At 28.9% G+C, this 21057-nt stretch overlaps 2 protein-coding genes across 3 annotated transcripts in view; one reads left to right on the top strand and one right to left on the bottom strand.

Moving 5' to 3' along the window:
* Window positions 1–1636: 1636 nt before the first annotated feature.
* LOC142324018 (transmembrane protein 17-like) lies at window positions 1637–20925 on the bottom strand. The gene is made up of 4 exons (XM_075364578.1): window positions 20490–20925; window positions 19771–19874; window positions 7898–8011; window positions 1637–2441 (listed from the first exon to the last, which is right to left on the bottom strand). The coding sequence occupies exons 1-4, from the start codon at window positions 20590–20592 to the stop codon at window positions 2175–2177; spliced, it is 588 nt and encodes a 195-aa protein (XP_075220693.1). The 5' UTR covers window positions 20593–20925; the 3' UTR covers window positions 1637–2174.
* Window positions 20910–21057, top strand: part of LOC142324017 (peroxisomal acyl-coenzyme A oxidase 3-like) — a 134529-nt gene continuing 134381 nt past the window's right edge. The window contains exon 1 of one of the 2 annotated variants that reach the window (XM_075364574.1): window positions 20910–21045. The gene's annotated coding sequence lies outside the window, so the exon portion shown is untranslated. Of the gene's footprint in view, window positions 21055–21057 lie in introns of both variants that reach the window. The other variant, XM_075364573.1, reaches the window with a different exon arrangement.

Consider the following 21057-nt stretch of genomic DNA (forward strand, 5'->3'; position numbering starts at 1 on the left):
TAATTTTATTTATTTTTAATAACTGATTATGTTTGTAAATATTTTCCATTACTTAATGATTCTCTTTTCAGTTTAAAATTACAATACAATATTTTTTCATCATGTTTTGTTTTTAAAGTCAAATTTCTTGACTTCATTGTCAGTCATTAAATAAATTTTCTACAGATTTTGTTGAAATAATTTTATTTATTTATCAGATATTCAATGAAGTTATTGTATATCAAACTTAAAAATTGTATATTGTGACACCAAATTTTTGTATTTCAAATTAATTTTTTTTAAATTATGTGAAAAAACATTATTGTAAACGAGAGGAAAAAAATTATTTTAGTGTAAAACTAAACCCATAACGTCCACAAAAAAAAGGTGAAATTATGAGAAAGAGGATTATCAAAAGTCAGACTCTAGCAGTTATTCTTAATATTTATTATTCTATGAAAGAAGCCGAAGAGGACAAGCAAAAAATTTAAAACAAACTAGACTCGTGTTTCTAAAGCGACCGGTGCATCCGTTAAGATCCCTTCAGCGCATTTTAAAGCAACAAGAACTAGTGGAAGTGAATTCAGGACTCCTTGTAAAAAACAGTCAAGGAAGAGGTTGAAAACTGACCTGGATGATTGGCATATGGAGAATGCCCCACCCCTCTGAGGAAACTTTTGCCATTAGTAAAAGAGCAACTAACAATGTTTAAAGGGGATCTTTGGGTTCTTCATGTAGTCATGAAAAATTTAGGCTTCTGGTGGAAAAAATCTGATAACTGAAATATTTTGACAAAGCATGATGATATACAAGAAAAAGGTTGCATTACCTGCACTCCATAACTTGGTACAGAAAAGAAAATCGTCCAATTATGTACATTCAATTAAATCTACATTCATTCTTCCCACACGATGGGTCAAACATGGACAAATGATTCTTCAGAATGGCTGAAAGCTCTCATTTCTAAATGGAGTCTAGCAATAATAGTTAATGCAGGAGGAGAAGACTGTTTTTTGAAAATGCTCTACTAATACTATGATATGTATTTAAAGATGGTAAAAAACACTGGTTGATTACCATGATGATATGAACTTTAATAATTTTCAAAAATGGGTTGCATCTCAGTTGCTACCGAAATCTGTAATAGTCACTGACAACACACCTTACCACAATGTTCAGATAAATCCAGCCCCTAATTCAAATTCAAAAAAACAAAACATGATCTACTGGCTCATTAAGAACAAGATACCATTTTCACATGAATTGTATATGGTGATAAAACGCAATTTAAAATATACAAAATAGATTTTTTGTCTGCTAAAAGAGGACATACTGTTATCAGATTACCACCTTATCATCATGACTTAAATGCTACTGAGAATGTCTGGATATGTGTTAAAAATTTACATTGCCCAAAAGAATGTAACATTCAGTTTAGCATACACACTAGAACTGGTGAAAGAAAAATTTAGAGAAATAAATGTTAACTTTTGGAAGGTAATTAGCATAACTGTGGAAAATTGTGAGACAACTTATTAAAACTTGAACCAATATTAAAAAGTCCTACACAAGTATAGAAATAATCAGTTTTTTGTATTAATTTAACTATGTATCATAAAATTATAAATAAATATTTTTATATTAAAATGTGCAAAAAAAGACTGCATAATTTTGATTATTGTCCTTTTTATCATAAAGATACAAATAAAATTAATTTTATCATAAAGATACAAATAAAATTATTGAATTGGAAAAAATGAATTACCTTTCTTTATTCAGTTTCTCAGATCAAAAATCATAAAATTTACCCATAATTTTAGTACCTAGAATCTCAATATATCTTCATTTCACCCTTGCAGCAGAAATCACAGCGAAATGTTTTGCAAGATGTTAACTCAAAAACAAAGTGTTTCTGAACACATGTTTGTATGAACTTTTTTCTTTATTTTCATTTATACTTGTTATGTCATGCATGTCATGATTTTCAGCTTACATGTCCAGAGTATCTTTCTGTTTCTTCATGACATACACCCCCACACATTCACTCTCTCTGTTTTGTATACATATATATGTGTGTAAATTTTATATTTCCTCTTTGAACAGTTTTAAAGATTTTCTTTGGTAATATCCATTGAGTTATTTAACATCATGACATAAGAGAATTCAAAATCTGTCTATGATATTTGAAAGCAGAATTAATCTGATTTTGTTCGTAATTCTAAATTACTCGGAAAACCTGGCATTTTAAATTGTGTAATATGAAACTGCTCAGCTGAATGCCTTGCAGCATCTTGTAATGCTTTATATCCAGTGAAAAGTTGTACTATTAAAAATAAAGCCATTATAGTTTGTACAACTTTTTCAAGTACCGATGAATGAAGTGAGCCATTTAATAATAAAAATAATTGAAGTGGTGCTTGCAAAAGTACAGATAATATCCAAAATCCAGCTAATTCTGGTATCTACAGAAAGAAAAAAACATATTAATTACATTTTAATAATGTCAAGAAAATGTTTATTTTGCTATAATAAATATTATTTGAAAGGGTTATTAGAACTGAAGTCGGATGAAATGAGAATAACGTGACCTTTGTAATCTTGGAGAAATATTTAATGCACTTAACAGTATTTGCAAGTAGACTACATGAGTAATTATAAAAAAAGTGAAATAAGTGTATATTAACCAGAAAATCGTCATAAAATACTCAAGTGATTAAAAAAAAATATTACAAATGAGTATTATGTGAAGAACTGTAGTTTGAATATTATTTTTACTTTTCATAATGAAAATGTAAACCAGTATACAGTTTGGTTGTGGAACAATGAAATAAAATCACTGCACTAAAAGACCTTATCACCCATTGTTGGACATGCCTATATTTAGGGACAGTTCTCAGCAGTAATCCTGGTTTCACAATCAGCTTTTATACATTATGTGTCATGAAAGACTTACATTTACAAGCTGTAAATCATAGTTAGGATCAAAGCATGACATGACAGTGACATGAAGTATACATCAAAATGAAGAGAAACTGTCTGTAAGTTGTTAAAGTTTTCAACAAGTCCTAATACTGGCACATGTATGCTGTGATAAAAGTTCAATTGGGTATGAAGCTCATTAGCCACCGTGTTAAGTTTTAGTCAGTTACACTTGTTAGGTGTAAATGTAAATATAATCATATGTTCAATGATGAACCACTGCACATAAATAACTCAAGTCGATGGGACAAAAAACTCAGAAATACAGGCAGTCTACTGAACTAGTCATGTCAAGGACAAACATCAGTGTCTGCAAAACAGTTATTCATAATTTGCGTAGCCCAAAAAAATCAATGCAAAAGTGTTCTGTTGAGTTAGGCAAACAAAAACCAAATACTTTTTATCAATGATGCACCTCACTCTCTTTCCATTTTGTTTCAGTCACTAAAGAACTATATAAAGCTGACTTCAGTAAGGTCTACGAAAATTACTTTTTTTCATCTAGAAAACACAGAATTTCTAACAGAATTATCATTTCACCTCAAAAGGTGGTTGATCAAAACAACACATACTTGATTTAATAAACTTCATTTGAAATACAAAAAAACTTTGTTTTACTTTTTCATTAACATATTAAGAAACTTTTTCCACAATTCAGATATAAAATTTATAAATAGAATCAAAATTAAATGATTTTAACTCACCACAGATATTTTGGATAGTTTTAGATAATGATGGGGAGCTTTTCAGTAAGTTTATTTTCAGTGATGAAGCTACATTTCATGTTTCAGAGCGAGTAAATCAGCATAATGATTGAATACAAGGAACCGAACCTCCATATGCAATTATGGAAGAACAATGTGACAGCCCAAAAATTAATGTGTGTTGTGTAATTGGACAATATAGAATTATTGGTCCCTTGTTTTTTGCTAAAAAACTAACAGGAAACATAGGTGTGATAAAAGAATGCGAGTGATTACTTAAACAAAATATATCCTCAGTGATAGGTCAGAAGTGGGTAACCTAGCTTCCATGTATCAAGCTCTTAACCCTACTGATTTTTACATAACAACTATTCTCTGTTCAAATAAGAAATCTGAATAGATCACTGAAACTGTTTCACCTATCATACCGAATGTTCTCTGCCTTATATGGTAAGAAGTGAATGCAAGATAACTGAAGGAGCACATATCAAAATCTACTGAATAGATGAGATTGTTGGAGAGTTTCTCCTCATTTTGACACCTCCATGTCTCTATCATGTTTTGTTCAAAAAAACGACTTAGAAAACACACCATTATTTTACTGACAAACTGTTTGCCAGGCCTCGAACTGTCAGCTTCCTACATGGAAAATTAAACATTAGGTATCTACATAATCACTCCTACAAATAAGTGACAAACTAGTTTCAAACTATCTTATTTTGATTTATTAATAAAACCATTTTTTTTTTTTTTATTGTTCATAATTTACATTACATATATTTAATAATTCACATAATGTAAGTTGGTATATAATAGTTTTATAAACTGTCTAATACAGCTATTTTCACTACTTGAAATCGCTTGAGATAAGTCAGTTAGGAACAGGATATCCTAAATGTCTAATTTCATTTTTTTCAGCAATTTTCAACTGTAAAAGAAAATCATATTTTAGAAAAGCTACACAATTTTCATTAGTAAAATAATTTCCTGAAAGTAGAACATGGAACATGCTGTAGCTCTGCAGTATCTCTTTTGACTTAACTAAATACATACAAAATTTAACATGTAATTATCGACAGCAGTCTACATATTCACTCAAAATTCATTCACATTTTTGCCTTCTGCACGTCTTTTCTGTAAACAAACTAATTTCTACCCTACTACCTTCTTTTCATCTGTACCTTATTTTTTCCAGATTTGATTGATTTTCTTTTTTTTAGCTCTTTAGTGTTTCTTTTATTTATGCTTCTAGATACCATCATTAACAATAACTGCACTTAGTAACCAGTTTTCCTTTTTTATTCAATTTCTAAATCTTTCTTCAACAATTATATAATCAATCTATATCGGTTTTCATTTCCTAGTGATTTCAATATCTACATGACTTGTTTATGGTTTTTAAATCATTTATTATGAACTTATTTCTTTACAAAATTCCTTTCTAAAATTTTTTTGTGTACCCAGTCCAATGTGTTGAACAAGAACAATGTGAACGAACAATGAGATACCTCTCATTGTTCGTTCATTCTATCCTTTCCCTACCACAGCATTCCAATCCTCTATTTTTAACTTCTTTTTCCAAACTTTTCTTTTCATACATTACACTTCATATTGAGTAGTTAGCATGTACACTCGTACAAAAAGCAAATTCTTTGGGTTCATTTAGCCTCTTCCTGACAGCATTTATCGTTAGTAAAAATTGTCCTTCATACACATTTTGCTATTTCTTTGTATAAAATAATTGCTTCATCATTTCTTCCTTTTTTATTTCTTGAATAATAAGTATATTGTAATATCATCATTGTTAACCTCACCTTTCCTTCCCATTTTGTTTAATTTACTCCAATTAGTATATTCATTCTTATGTACTATTAAATTCTTTAATATGCCTGTTCGTAGAAATGTTCTTACATTCCATTCCATATACCTGATCATATTTTTTGGGTTGCATAATCCTAAAAATCATGGGACTCAGAATTTGAGACTGTACCTCAAACAGCAGGATATATAGGGAAGTTATTATTGCACCATTGACAACACTGAATTTTTTTTTCTTAATGTGGTATATGTTTATAATTTTAGTTAAACAGTCATCTATACTTCTTTTATGAAAGTTTGTTGAGTAGAAATATAAAATTCATTTTTCATTAGATCTACAATTTTTTTTTCAGAGTATATTTTCTATCTGTGCCAAATTAATAGATTATGAAATGTTTATTCAATCATTTTTGTAAAAATGAGTAGGAGAGAATTCATACTCTGGTTGTCTTAAAATAAAAAATGCTGTCATTTTTGACAATATTTAAAACCAACAATTATTGTAGCCTCCTGGATTGTTGCATTAACTCTCTTCACAGATCAGACTTTCTAAAGAAAAAGTTCAGCAACATGATGTGAAGTTTTGATCTCCATTTAAGCAGCTATGTTAACATACAAAATTATTAAATTCAGAGCAAAATATCCGCACGCCAAGAATCACCTCCAGATTCTTTTTTATTTCTTCTTTCTTATTCCTTCTTACATAGAAATTTACTCCTTTTTATTTAAAAATATTACTGTAAATTATAAACATGTTTACCAAGACATTATTACTAAAATTATTGTCTTTTTAAAGCTTTAAGATAGGTATTGTTAACAAGATGCATTGTTAACAAGTGTGACAGCTCATACAGCATGTGAAACCATCAATTATTGAAGGAAATAACTGATTATGATTCTCCAGATCTCTTGATCTCATATCATCAAACTTTTTTCTCTGGGGTATTTTGAAAAATGTAAGAACTGAAGAGTGACATAAAAAAAGTGAAATTGAAATAATTACAGGAGTTATAATGCAAAAGTTTTCAAAAATATGTGATTAAAGGAGCAAAAGCTTGTCCTAGGTACATTTGTTAACAGCTATTCTAAAATTCTGTTCTGAAATTGTCTTTTATTCTGCTATTAATTTGAAGTTTCCTAGAGTACCTATGTAACTAGGAACCAAGCTGAAATTGACACAATTGCATCATTTGCTGAGAATTAAGGCAGATATGTGCATTCTAAAATTATTAGTGTCTAAGTTAGTATGGCCGAGAATAAAAACATGTAACATGCATTTCCTAATTTACTGCAAAAGATAACATCAGTAGCTTGTTTTGTGAGACAGATCGAGTGTGTTAGTTCCTTACTAGCAACAATTAGAAAAAACTGAGTTGAGTTGCTTAGAAGCATAAGTGTAAATCACAATATCTGGATTCACCTGATAAAGAAGGTTAAGAGAAAATTCTTTCTGATCTACCTGGCAGTTATTCTTTCCAGAAATTGGTTAAATCAATGTAACAATATAAAATTATCCACAGTGACATCTCTTTCAAAATTGCTTAATGTGGACCTATAAGTATAATATCCTTTTACTTGTATAATATTTGCTTGTATAAGTATAATATTTTACTTTGTAATGACTATTTCCTCAAACAGTACTGGAAAACTTCCACAAAAATAACTTCATGTTTATGATTAGCTATTACTGGCAATAAAAGTAACTAAATTAAGTCAGAAAGCCACTTTGAATAATAAGAATATTAAATAAAAATTATCTATGATGTTACTTGAGGAAGGAATTGAGTTATAATTCTGAAACAATCTTCTGGAAGTATGCTTCCAGAAGAACATACCTAGATTGACGAACTTTCTAGAGAGCAGTTATAAATATCATATTATTTTATGAAATAAAAATAGAAGCAGTAAACTAACTCTTAACCTCTAAATTTTATAACATTATATTAGGTTAAAATACACTAACGCCTAACCTATCTTCCTCACCTCAATCTTTCTAGTAACTTTTTGTATAATTTTTCTCTTTTGACTAATTTTCTATAAATTATACATTTTACTTTTAATTTAACTCAAGAAAAATTGGAAAAGACCATAAGTAAAAATTATATGAAAAGAAAATATGTTCCAAATGAAAAATTAATTTCAAAGCAGTAGAATCTCAATTTTGAATTAAAAATAAATATATAAAAAGTGTAATAGTGTATAATAAAAATATTTTTTGCTGAAAACCATTTTAAACACTAATAATAGTGGAAATCTAATTTGGTTACACACTAAACACGATACCTATTTTTTACAGATGAATAGCATTAATGGTAGTGTCTACAAATTCCACTCAGCAAACTACACAATTAGCTTCATTAGCTTCATTATACTATCCAATACTTAGTATTTAGTGTAGTAAAAGAAAATTTTCTTACCTTTTCAAGTAAATTTCCAACATATCCCAAATATAATCGAATTGCTTCAATGAATATTACTACAAACACTACAACTAATATAATAATCTGATACAGCATACTGAGACAACTAAACTGAAAGTTAATAAAAAAAATAAAAAAATGGAATTAGTGAAAAGTTTTTTTTTAAAATTGACTAAAATAAATTTCATTTTAATGTTAAAATTATTTTTAAAAAACTTAATAGTACCTGAGCTAAAGTTTAAGACCAAAATTTAACTAAAAAATTTTTAATGAACTTTTTTAGTCACTTTGGAAGTAATAAGTGTTTGAATTGGATTTTGAAAGGTCTTTTTATTTTGTGGTAACTTCAAATTATTTGTTCTTCCTCAATTTTGTTTTTCGTGTGTTTTTATATTTTGAATTGTTTTTTCATATGACCAGTATCATAGATGACAAATAGTTTTAATGGTGATTAATGAATTAACAATTTCTTCTATTTTATATAAAATTTTAATTTACGGGATAGCAATAGAAATTAAGGTGATTGCTGGGATTATTGTTCAAATAGTTTTGTTTTTTGACTTTCTGTTGTACATTATTTTATAATTTATTTTTTTGTATGAATATTATGATGATTGCTTCTATTACAGTAACTGATAATAAAATTATTATTGCATGGTCGGGAAATATTAATACATGTTCTATAGTTGGACTAGCTCAGTTAATTCGATTTTTTTTAATTTAAGAATGAATTTTAAGTTCACAGTAATTTTCTGCCACTCTTAGAATTTTGTTATTGGTAATTCTTTATATGAATATTTTTGAAAGTTGTAAGTTGTTTGTATTGTAGCCATTCATTAAAGATTTTAATACCTACTAAAAAAAAGTTTCATACTTCTGGAATCATACATGGTGATTTTAACTAATTTTTGGATGCTGAATTCAAAACTTATCAGAATTTGTGTAATTAAGTCACTTTTTTAGATATATACGATTTATTTACCAATAAGTGCATAATCACTGTGAAATAAATACTTTAAAAAATTATTATTTATGTATATTAATTTAAATTTTGTTTAAATCAAGTAAATTTTTATTTATTCAAACACAGTAGGAAATCAGTTTTTAATGACATCCTACATCCTAAATGTTTGTAGTTTTCTATCAACCAAAATAATATAGTTTTCATCTCTTCTGTTGCCTAAAACACCCACTTACAACATCTTTGAAGGACTTCCATGCTGCTAGTTCACATTCACTAAGTTTATCGTCAAAATTTGAGTCCTTAAGCAGTTTCTTGATTTGCAGACTGATAAATATACCCTTTTCTTTCTTTCTTTCTTTTTCCTGTTTAGCCTCCGGTAATTATCGTTTAGATAATTCTTCAGAGGATGAATGAGGATGATATGTATGAGTGTAAATGAAGTGTAATCTTGTACATTCTCAGTTCGACCATTCCTGAGATGTGTGGTTAATTGAAACCCAACCACCAAAGAACACCGGAATCCACGATCTAGTATTCAAATCCATGTAAAAATAACTGGCTTTACTAGGACTTGAACGGTGTAATTCTCGACTTCCAAATCAGCTGATTTGGGAAGACGCGTTAACCACTAGACCAACCCGGTGGAATGATAAATATACCCTGCTTGAGTTTAACATCACTCAGTTTAGGAAAACTTATTTTTAAATGATTAAATTTTGGTCAATCTTTGTTTAGTGCCTTAACAAAATTTTTCATGACTTCGAGGTTTATGTGAAGTGGCGGCAGTATGTTTTTACCGTTCTCAATTAATGATAAATGCTTTACATTTTTTTCACCAGTCACAAAGTTCTACCATAGTGGCCAGTTCTTTACTTTGTAATGACTTTTTCTGTCACGACTATCCAAATACAAAGAAAACAACATTTCACAATTCCACCTTGTAAACCGAGAAGCATAGCAACAACTTTCAGAATACTGCAAACATCCTCCTCTATGAATCATGAGACCTTGCTGTTGGTGAGGGGGCTTGAGTGCTCAGGGATACAGAGTAGCTGGACCGAAGGTGCAACCACATCGGAGAGGTATCTGTTGAGAGCCAGACTAAGGAATGATTCCTGAAAGAGGGCAGCAGCTCTTTCAGTAGTTGTTAGGGGCGTGAGTCACAATGACTTAACGGTCATATCAACATCACTCAGTCCTCTGAGTACTGCGCAGCTGAAAGCAATGGAAAACTACAGCTGTTTTTTTTCCCAAGAAAATGTGGCTCTCTGCATTTTCACATAATAATAATGGAGGCGCCTTCCTTGGTAAAATATTCCGGAGGTAAAATAGTCCCCCGTTCGGATCTCCGGGTGGGGACTACTAAGGAGGGGGTCACCAGAAAAGTAAAAAATAACATTCTACGAGTCGGAGCGTGGAATGTTAGAAGCTTAAAAAAGGTTGGTAGGGTAGAAAATTTAAAAAGGGAAATGGATAGGGTAAAGGTGGATATAGTAGGAATTAGTGAGGTTCGGTGGGAAGAGGAAGGCGACTTTTGGACAGGGGACTTTAGAGTAATTAACTCAGCGTCAAATAATGGGCAGGCAGGAGTAGGTTTCGTGATGAACAAGAAGATAGGGAGGAGAGTGGAGTATTTCAAAACGCATAGCGATAGAATCATTGTAATAAGGATAAAATCAAAACCTAAACCGACAACGATTGTTAATATTGTTATATGCCTACAAGTGCCCATGATGATGATGAGGTAGAGTGTGTATACGAAGAGATTGATGAAGCAATTAAACACGTAAAAGGAGATGAAAATTTAATAATAGTTGGAGATTGGAATGCAAGCATTGGAAAATGCAAGGAAGGAAATATAGTGGGTGAATACGGGCTGGGCAAAAGGAATGAAAGAGGGGACCGACTTATAGAGTTTTGCACAAAGTATAATTTAGTAATTGCCAACACCCAATTTAAAAATCATAATAGAAGAATATACACTTGGAAAAAGCCAGGCGATACTGCAAGGTATCAGATAGATTATATCATGGTTAAGCAAAGATTTAGAAATCAACTCGTTGACTGCAAAACTTACCCTGGAGCAGACATTGATAGCGACCATAATTTGGTGATAATGAAATGTAGATTGGGGTTTAAAAACCTGAAGAAAAGGTGTCAGATGAATCGGTGGAATTTAGAGAAGCTTGAGGAAGAGGAGGTAAAGAAGATTTTTGAGGAGGACATCGCAAGAGGTCTGAGTAAAAAAGATAAGGTAGAAAATGTAGAAGAAGAATGGGAGAATGTTAAAAAGGAAATTCTTAAATCAGCAGAAGCAAACTTAGGCGGAATAAAGAGAACTGGTAGAAAACCTTGGGTTTCAGACGATATATTGCAGCTGATGGATGAACGTAGAAAATATAAGAATGCTAGTGATGAAGAAAGTAAAAGGAACTATCGGCAATTAAGAAATGCTATAAACGAGAGTGCAAACTGGCAAAAGAAAAGTAGATTAAAGAAAAGTGTTCAGAAGTGGAAACAGAAATGAACATTGGTAAAACAGACGGAGCATACAGGAAAGTTAAGGAAAATTTTGGGGTACATAAATTAAAATCTAATAATGTGTTAAACAAAGATGGTACACCAATATATAATACGAAAGGTAAAGTCGATAGATGGGTGGAATATATTGAAGAGTTATACGGAGGAACTGAATTAGAAAATGGTATATAGAGGAAGAAGAGGAAGTTGAGGAGGATGAAATGGGAGAAACAATACTGAGATCTGAATTTAAGAGAGCATTAAAAGATTTAAATGGAAGAAAGGCTCCTGGAATAGACGGAATACCTGTAGAATTACTGCGCAGTGCAGGTGAGGAAGCGATTGATAGATTATACAAACTGGTGTGTAATATTTATGAAAAAGGGGAATATCCATCAGACTTCAAAAAAAGTGTTATAGTCATGATACGAAAGAAAGCAGGGGCAGATAAATGTGAAGAATACAGAACAATTAGTTTAACTAGTCAAGCATCAAAAATCTTAACTAGAATTCTATACAGAAGAATTGAGAGGAGAGTGGAGGAAGTGTTAGGAGAAGACCAATTTGGTTTCAGGAAAAGTATAGGGACAAGGGAAGCAATTTTAGGCCTCAGATTAATAGTAGAAGGAAGATTAAAGAAAAACATACCAACATACTTGGCGTTTATAGACCTAGAAAAGGCATTCGATAACGTAGACTGGAATAAAATGTTCAGCATTTTAAAAAAATTAGGGTTCAAATACAGAGATAGAAGAACAATTGCTAGCATGTACAGGAACCAAACAGCAACAGTAACAATTGAAGAACATAAGAAAGAAGCCGTAATAAGAAAGGGAGTCCGACAAGGGTGTTCCCTGTCTCCGTTACTTTTTAATCTTTACATGGAACTAGCAGTTAATGATGTTAAAGAACAATTTAGATTCGGAGTAACAGTACAAGGTGAAAAGATAAAGATGCTACGATTTGCTGATGATACAGTAATTCTAGCCGAGAGTAAAAAGAATTTAGAAGAAACAATGAACGGCATAGATGAAGTCCTACGCAAGAACTATCGCATGAAAATAAACAAGAACAAAACAAAAGTAATGAAATACAGTGGAAATAACAAAGATGGACCGCTGAATGTGAAAATAGGAGTAGAAAAGATTATGAAGGTAGAAGAATTTTGTTATTTGGGAAGTAGAATTACTAAAGATGGATGAAGCAGGAGCGATATAAAATGCCGAATAGCACAAGCTAAACGAGCCTTCAGTAAGAAATATAATTTGTTTACATCAAAAATTAATTTAAATGCCAGGAAAAGATTTTTGAAAGTGTATGTTTGGAGTGTCGCTTTATATGGAAGTGAAACTTGGACAATCGGAGTATCTGAGAAGAAAAGATTAGAAGCTTTTGAAATGTGGTGCTATAGGAGAATGTTAAATATCAGATGGGTGGATAAAGTGACAAATGAAGAGGTATTGCGGCAAATAGATGAAGAAAGAAGCATTTGGAAAAATATAGTTAAAAGAAGAGACAGACTTATAGGCCACATACTAAGGCATCCTGGAATAGTTGCTTTAGTATTGGAAGGACAGGTAGAAGGGAAAAATTGTGTAGGCAGGCCACGTTTGGAATATGTAAAACAAATTGTTAGGGATGTAGGATGTAGAGGGTATACTGAAATGAAACGACTAGCACTAGATAGGGAATCTTGGAGAGCTGCATCAAACCAGTCAAATGACTGAAGACAAAAAAAAAAAAAAACTCTATTTTGAGCCTTTTTGATTTTTTCTGCAAACATGCCACATATGCTCTTTGCTTCTAATATTGATGCTGCCATAGTTTTATACATTTCCTTAATGTCGACTGCATGAACTAATGAAATGGGTGGTTGTTTGCTACAGTTATAGAATAAAACTGCTTTCATGCTAACTTTAGAAGAGTCAATAAAAAGACACTATTCTTTAGGAATATGCTGAATTTCAAACTCTTTCATCAGGCCATCAACATCAGTACATACACACAATGAATTTTTAGTAGTAAAATAAGTTGAAGGAGTCTTGTTTTGTGTTTTAAACACAGTAACTAGTTTTTTCCAATAAATGATTCCATTGTTGCAGTCAAGACCCCAGAAGTTCAGCTTGCTGCTTTGATAACTTTAAATCAAGAACTAAATCATTAAGTTCATGTTATTAAATTAAACAAGGAGATTTCTCATCAGATACAGGATGAAATTCTTCAAAATTCTCTATATTTCATTTTCAGATTGTTTTTCTAGCAATGTTGGATTAGATGGTGGTACAGATACAGGTAACTCCTCTCCATGTGGTACCACCTTTAGAGTTGAGGATATATCTGCATATTTTGTGAACTTTTTATTTTTGAATGAAAATCCAAATATATTTGTCATACAGCAGTCTGTGAAGTGTTCCTTAGGTTCATGCCAAACCATCGATACAGCAAACGGCATGGCTCATAGTTTCCTCTTCAACCATTCAGTTAAGAGTTACCAAGCACAATAAGCAAATAAAATGAGGTGCCCATATTTTATCCTGATCCCTGATTGCACAATCAAAATAAAATTTATAAGGTGTTCTTATCAATTCAGAATTAATATTTCTTTGAGATTTGGGTGTAAATTTACCACAGACAAAAAAAAGTTGGATGATTTGAACATCCATGAATTTTCGCAGAAAATTCATGTAGTGTAGTGTGTTCTGTGTAGTCGTGATTAAGACTGATATTAATACACTAATTATTTTGTAATCTACTCGCCATTTAATCCCAGAATGACTAGCCGTGAAAGAGACTGCAGAAGAAAATATCCTAGTGGATATGAAAAATGTAAAAGAAAAGTGATAAAGAAACGGCTGAGGAAAATAAAAGAGATTTTTTAAGTAAATTTATGAAGAAATCATCAATTATTTCATCTACTTCCGTGAGGAATATTGTTGATGTTGATAACGAAAATTCCGCAATTGCACAAAAAGAAGACGTATCTGTCGAAATAAGTAGAGAATGCAAAGAATATGACACATCATCTCGTGAATGCCAAACAATCACAACCGGAAAACATGAAAGCGGATCGCAAAATGGATAGGAAATAGAACAATTACTTGCCACGTGGCCAAAAATATTAAATCATGCTACGAGAACATTAATTGTTCAATGTGGTCCACTTTGTATTTCAACTTCAAATGATTTCCCAAAAGATGCAGGCAACAGATGTTTTTCTGCAACACATTATGTGAGAACAATTGCAAATAGAGACAAAACAAAGCAGAAGATTGCTTGTATATTCCAAATCTTCGGGCAAAATATTTTGTTTTTGCTGCAAGTTATTTTCCTCTGACAACAATTTTTTAACAGATAAAGGTTTTCCCGATTGGTGGAAGGTAAGTGAACGGTGGATCATTCATGATCCATCGTACATATGAATGCACGTGCATAGAATGCACGCATTCTTAGACACAAATGTTATGTAATTTAAAGACGAACATTACAATTAAAGTCTCAATAAAAGCTAATAAATCAAGAAACAAATAGATCGCATAGTGTTTTAAAACGTATTGTCGCATCAATAATAAATTTAGCAGAACATAATTTAGCATTTAAAGGTAGCAGTAATACGCTGTATGCAGCTCATAATGGTAATTTTTGGCCCTTCTAGAATTAATTGCAGAATTTGACCCAGTTTTGAAAGATCATTTAATGCGATGTTCAGAGAAAAGGCTTATGGTTAAAAAACAAAATTCTTACTTAACTCCAATGATTCAAAATGAATTGATTGCTGATATGGAACAACACATTCAAAATAATATTTTAGATATGATATTACAAGCTAAATATTTTTCTATTTTTCTTGACTGTACTCCCGATGTTAGTTATCAAGAACAAATATCGGTCATTTTTAGATTCTTATATAAATTTGGAGGAAGTATTGAAATTCGGGAACATTTTTTAACATTCTTAAAAACTAACGATACTACTGGTAAGGGCGTGGTACGGAAGAAGTCTTTAATACAGACTGCAGAAATGAAGTTTCTGAGAGCGACAGCTGGTTTTACAATAATGAATCGACAGAAGAATGAAGATATACGGAGAGAATTATAAGTGACCCCATTACTGTACTATATAAAATTATACAAGTCTAACTGGTGTAGACATATGGAAAGAATGTCAGAAGCGACTACCAATCAGACCTACAAAATTACACATCACATGGTAGAAGAGATAGAGGAAAACCACTATGTAGATGGGTGCCGGGACAGGCTTTATAAACCAAGTTTGGGAAAATAAGAAGACATGAGTAATAGGTTTTGTAAAAATAATGGTATAAAAAAGTTAAATACTTATTTCAAATAAGAATTATATTTAAGTTTAAAATTATTAAATTAAATGTTAATTTGATACAGTCTATTATTTTAATTAAATATGTTTTTATCAAAATAAATTTACATTAAAAGTATATAATTATTAAAAAAATATATTAATTTTAATAATAATATGATTATTATAAAATTATTAAAAAAGAAAACTCATGGGTATAATTTAATTTACTTTTAAAATATAAAAAATAATTAATGAAATCAAGTAAATATGTAATTACATAAAAAAAATTACTATTTCAATTCCAATAAATTTTACTTTTTCTATAAACATAATTGTTAAATTCCTCTTTTGAATGATTATTTGTTTTAATCTTACATGTATTTTTTTTTTAGATGGTCCTTTACTTTTTTTAAATTAAAAAAGTTTAATAGCATTAAATGTTGTAATGCATGTAAATTTTTATTAGGCGTTTTATTCTTAATTGTTTTGAAATTGAATATTTTCAGTGCTTAATGTTTTAAAGATTATTTATTTAGGACTAAAGAATGTTATTGCAGCACTTGCAGTTGTACATAAAGTTAAAGTTAAATTTTTGGTATTTAGTTTTATATTTGAGTGAAATTTATATTAATTTTTGTTTTTTTACTAAAAATATTTGTTAATAAATCAGGATTAGATACCCTGTTATTCAAAACTAGCTATTTTTACTAAGGTAGTATTATTTTATTAAATGGAATTTAATAGATCTGGTGATTTTTAAATCGATTTAGAGGAAGCTGTAATTTAAATGATAATCCACAATTTTTTGTACCTTTAATTTGTATATTGTGCCTGTATATTGCTGTCATTGATGTAATGAAAATTAAATTTTTTTTTTCTTTAAGATTTTCGTTAGGACAAGATTCAGCTGTTTAAAGGTTATTATAGGTTACATTCATTTTTGTTTATGAAGATTTATTTTGAATTTGGATTTAATAGCAATCTTTTTTTAAATTAATTTTTGGAATTTAGCTCTTAATTATGTACATACTGCTCATCACTCTCATAAATTTAGATAAGTTGTAAAAAAGTAGATTTACTGGAAAGTGTATTTAGAAACAGAGTTTAGTGTATTTATTTACAGTAATTAAGTTGATTGTTCAATGCAATTGAATCTGAAAGGATTTTTCTTTTTTTATTTGAACATTTTTTTGTCTTTTCTTTTTTGTTTGATTACTTTAAATTTAATTAATTGTAATGTCATGGATAATTAATATTTATTTTAGAATAATAATTTTTTTTAGTACCTTTTGTATCAGGGTTAATTAATTTTTATTTCCTTAATAGGAAATAGGTTTTTTATTATTTGAAAAAAAAATTTGTCTTTTTTATTTGATTTCTTTCAATTTAGTTATCTGTACTGTAATGGATAATTAATGTTTATTTTAGGATAATAATTTTTTTTAGTACCTTTTGCATCAGGGTTAATTAATTTGTATTTTCCAATTAAGAAAGATTTACTTTAATTTTGTATTTTAACGTTGAATAATTATTTATAAAACTGAGGTCGTTTTGAAATGAAATGAATTTTGTTATATCTAGAAACCTGAGAAATTGAATTAATCAAGAATTTATTTTTTTTATTTCACATGGAAATTTTTAATCAAGATTGATAAGCTCTTTTTTATATAATTTTAATTTTTTTTTATTAATATTTTTTATCATTTAAAGTTTGTTATAGATAAAAAATTTATTTAAATTAATTATTTTTTTATTGGCTCTTTATTTAATTTTTAATAATGATTGAATTAATAAATATTATAATTTTCTTATGATTTCAGCAAAAAATATTTCTGCCTGTTTATCAAAAACATGTTCTTAGTTTTGTTAAAGATTTGATTTGCTCAGTGAATTTAAAATAGCCACAGTAATTTGACTGTGCTAAGGTAGCATAATAATTAGTCTCTTAATTGAGGTCTTGAATGAATGGTTTGACAAGAAATATACTTTATTATAAATATTTTTTTTTTATTTTATTTTTGAGTTAAAAATTTTAATTGTTGAAGAGGAACTATAAGACCTATTGAATACATTTTTATTTTTTTTTTAGTTTATTTTGTAATTCTTTGTAAATAAAATTTTGTTGGGGTGACAAACTTTTTAATCTTTATTTTATTTATGTTATTTTGATCCTTCTTTTATTATAATATTAAGATACCTTAGGGATAACAGCTTTATAAATCTGGAGTGTACTTATTGATAAATGTTTTGCGACTTCAATGCTGGATTAAAAATTACTGTGGGGTAGGTTCTCCAGTTTAGGGCCAGTTCGATCTTTAAACTTTTATACGATCTGATTTCAAGCCAGTATGAGCCAGTTTGGTTCTATCTTCTTTTTATTAAATCTAATTGTGGTGAAAGGATTTTTAGTAATATAATCATTTATTTACTTATTTTGCAGATTTGAATGCTTTAAATTTAGAATCTAATTATTTAGCAATTTACAGTTAATAGATTTTTTTAGTTTTTATCTTTATTCAGTAGTTTGTTATTGCACTGCTACTTTTTTCATTTTTTTAATGCAACTTCATATTTCATGTGAAAATGAATAAAATTTATTTAGGGTGAAAAAGTACATTTTTTTAATGAAAAATAAAAATTACATAACAATAAACACCTCATAAATACAATATAAATTCATAAACCCTATAATTAATATAAGATTATGAATTAATAAGTTGTATTATACATAATACAAATATTTAATGTTAATGAGATGAGTTAGCAAGCTAAGTGAGTGTAGGTTATGTTGATTACGTACAATTCATCAGTACACAGAGCCTGTATAACCTACGTCGCTCGCTTCACTCACTAACAAAAATATTTTTTTGTGTAATACATTGCAATAATACATTTACTACATTTTTTAAAAAAAGTGATGATGTGATAATAAACAAATACCCATTATTCTTTTGGATGTTGCTTTTTTACTTTATTTGAATGTAGGAGATGATTTAGGATTTGTATGTGTGAGATTTGCCATATTTTTGTTGACAAGCACTTGCACAAGCACAACAGTTTGTTTCAAATAAGTGATTTATGAAAGTATATTTGATGATAAAGTTAAGATGCTTTCAAGTGTTTTATATAATGAATTTAAGTTGTGCCCTTTGTAGAACTTATTACAGGCTGAGCGTTTAAGTCTACTCCAATGTGAATAATTTTTTTTTAATTCAAATATTTATATCAATAAATATATAATTAATTATTAGCCATTTACGAGAAAATAATTGAAAACTAGAAAATATTCAAAAACTGTTCACAAAAGATTTTTACTTAAATCTAATACCAGATGGTTATTATTTTTTGTTAAATCATCATAGGCAGAGAAAATAGTACAGTTAAAAGTAAATAAAAATTAAATTATAATGAACATTAATTTTAAAAACTAAGGAAAATGAAAATAACTGCATTTATATTATTCTATGCTAAATCTAAAGTTTTACCATCTAAACCATAAACTACGAAGCCTAACAGCTAAACAAACCATTAAACAAACTCAGTTGCCCACCATTATGTATAATATTATAAATTGGAAACAGATTTAAAAATTAAGTTTCTGTGTCAATGCTGATAAAGCAAGTATCCCAACCATCTAATTCTTAAGAAACTAAACATGTTTAAATTTTGGATTTGAAATTAATTTACAAAAATTATAAAATCATTTGACGTTTATAAAGAAAAATGTATGAACACAGATAATATAAAATAAAAATTGTATGAACAAAGCAATATATTATTTTATAATATGTTATTTATTATTTATTAAAAATTATGTATTCTAATTTCTAATTATGTATTAAGAAAATAAAAAATATAAAACAGTTTAAGAAATTTATATAGCATATGCAAAATAATTAACATTATAAATGGTCCATATTAATTTGTTTTTAATATCTTCAGTTGTCAAAGACGTTTAAAATTTTTTTTTTTTTTTTTTTTTAACAGGAAAAGGAAATATAATTTTGTTTTTGCAATTAGTGATTATTTATAAATGGTTTTATATCTAAACTAACAACAAGATTTTATTTACCTTTATTTGTAACATTAGTAATGTGACTATTACCCAAATTGGAAAGAATATAACATTAAAATACAGCGACATCTGCAGTGGTAAATTGGAAACAATTTCATTTCCTATAAAAAGAGAAAAGAAAATATGCCATTAAAATCAAAAAGTATCATAAAACACATTTTTTTTAATCCATTCAAAAAACATTCACCTTTTAAAAGAAATACAAATTTTCAAAATGGAAAATGTTTGGCTTCAATTGTGTAACATTTTTTCATAACTGATAAGGGGCCACTTCTTTCCATTTTTGCAAAGAAAATTATCACACATCGGCGTGGAAATAAAAGAATTTATTATTGAAAGGTAAGAGTACAAATTATTATGGCCAGGTTTGTTATTTTTCACACGTAGCAAAATTTAACTCATTTCTATTATATAAAAAATATATATAAATTGTAATTGAGTAACAACATGTAACTGTTAAGTAAATAACATTTTTGTATGTAAAATTATTATAGTAGCTTTTTAGACTAACAAGGATTTTCAATTGAACTTGTGTATTTCTATGCAACACAGTTGTATAAGTGATAAGTATCTACTTTACTATATCTACTTTTTCCCATATTTAAGTAAAAAAAGAGTGAGTTTTTTTATTTAGTTTTTATTCTAAATTAGTATTTTGAATAAAATAAAAATATTTTGTAGCAGGTCTTTGAATTACAGATATTTTATAACCTTACCTAATTTTATAAAGTAATCATCGACTGGTGGATTATAATATGAAATACCAGGAAACAAATGCTCTGAAACGTTTGTAACCGTTTGTCTCCAGTTTTCCGCCATAGTACGTTATTTTACATTATTACTCCTACAGTACGTTAGTTACTACAATCTGATAAGTTACAGTTATGACCAAAGCTTAAACCGCCAGGTGTTTGTGCAGAAAGAGTGTAAACAAACGTGTTGCTAAGCAATAGCAAGGTAGACAACCTTCCATACAGATGATTCCTTATGTAACCAAGTACATTTTCCCCTAATTTACTTTTTTTTTAAATAAAATTTTACGTAAAAATATTTCTGTAGAACTGTAACATTGATTGTATCTGTTTTGTTAAATCAAAATTTATAGTAAAACTAATTGTTAATATAAAAGTAAAATAATTGGTAAATTTTAAAATTTACCAGTTATTTTAAGTGAGCACTGACGACTGATTTGCGGCCTAACCTAAAAAATTTAATAAGAGCGTTGTTTGTTTCCCTCTGTTAAACTGCGCAGTTGGTAGTTGATTTACAGTGGTAAGATATGTA

The sequence above is a fragment of the Lycorma delicatula genome, chromosome 4, assembly GCF_047948215.1.
Source record: "Lycorma delicatula isolate Av1 chromosome 4, ASM4794821v1, whole genome shotgun sequence".
Classification (NCBI taxonomy): Eukaryota; Metazoa; Arthropoda; class Insecta; order Hemiptera; family Fulgoridae; genus Lycorma; species Lycorma delicatula.

Excerpts from the sequence above, each read along its gene's own strand:
- LOC142324018 (XM_075364578.1), bottom strand. The coding sequence starts at position 20,592 with ATGGCGGAAAACTGGAGACAAACGGTTACAAACGTTTCAGAGCATTTG. Across the intron at positions 19,875-20,489 it reads TGATTACTTTATAAAATTAG|GAAATGAAATTGTTTCCAAT; the intron begins GTAAGGTTATAA and ends CTCTTTTTATAG. Across the intron at positions 2,442-7,897 it reads TTGGAAATTTACTTGAAAAG|ATACCAGAATTAGCTGGATT; the intron begins GTAAGAAAATTT and ends TTCTTTCTGTAG.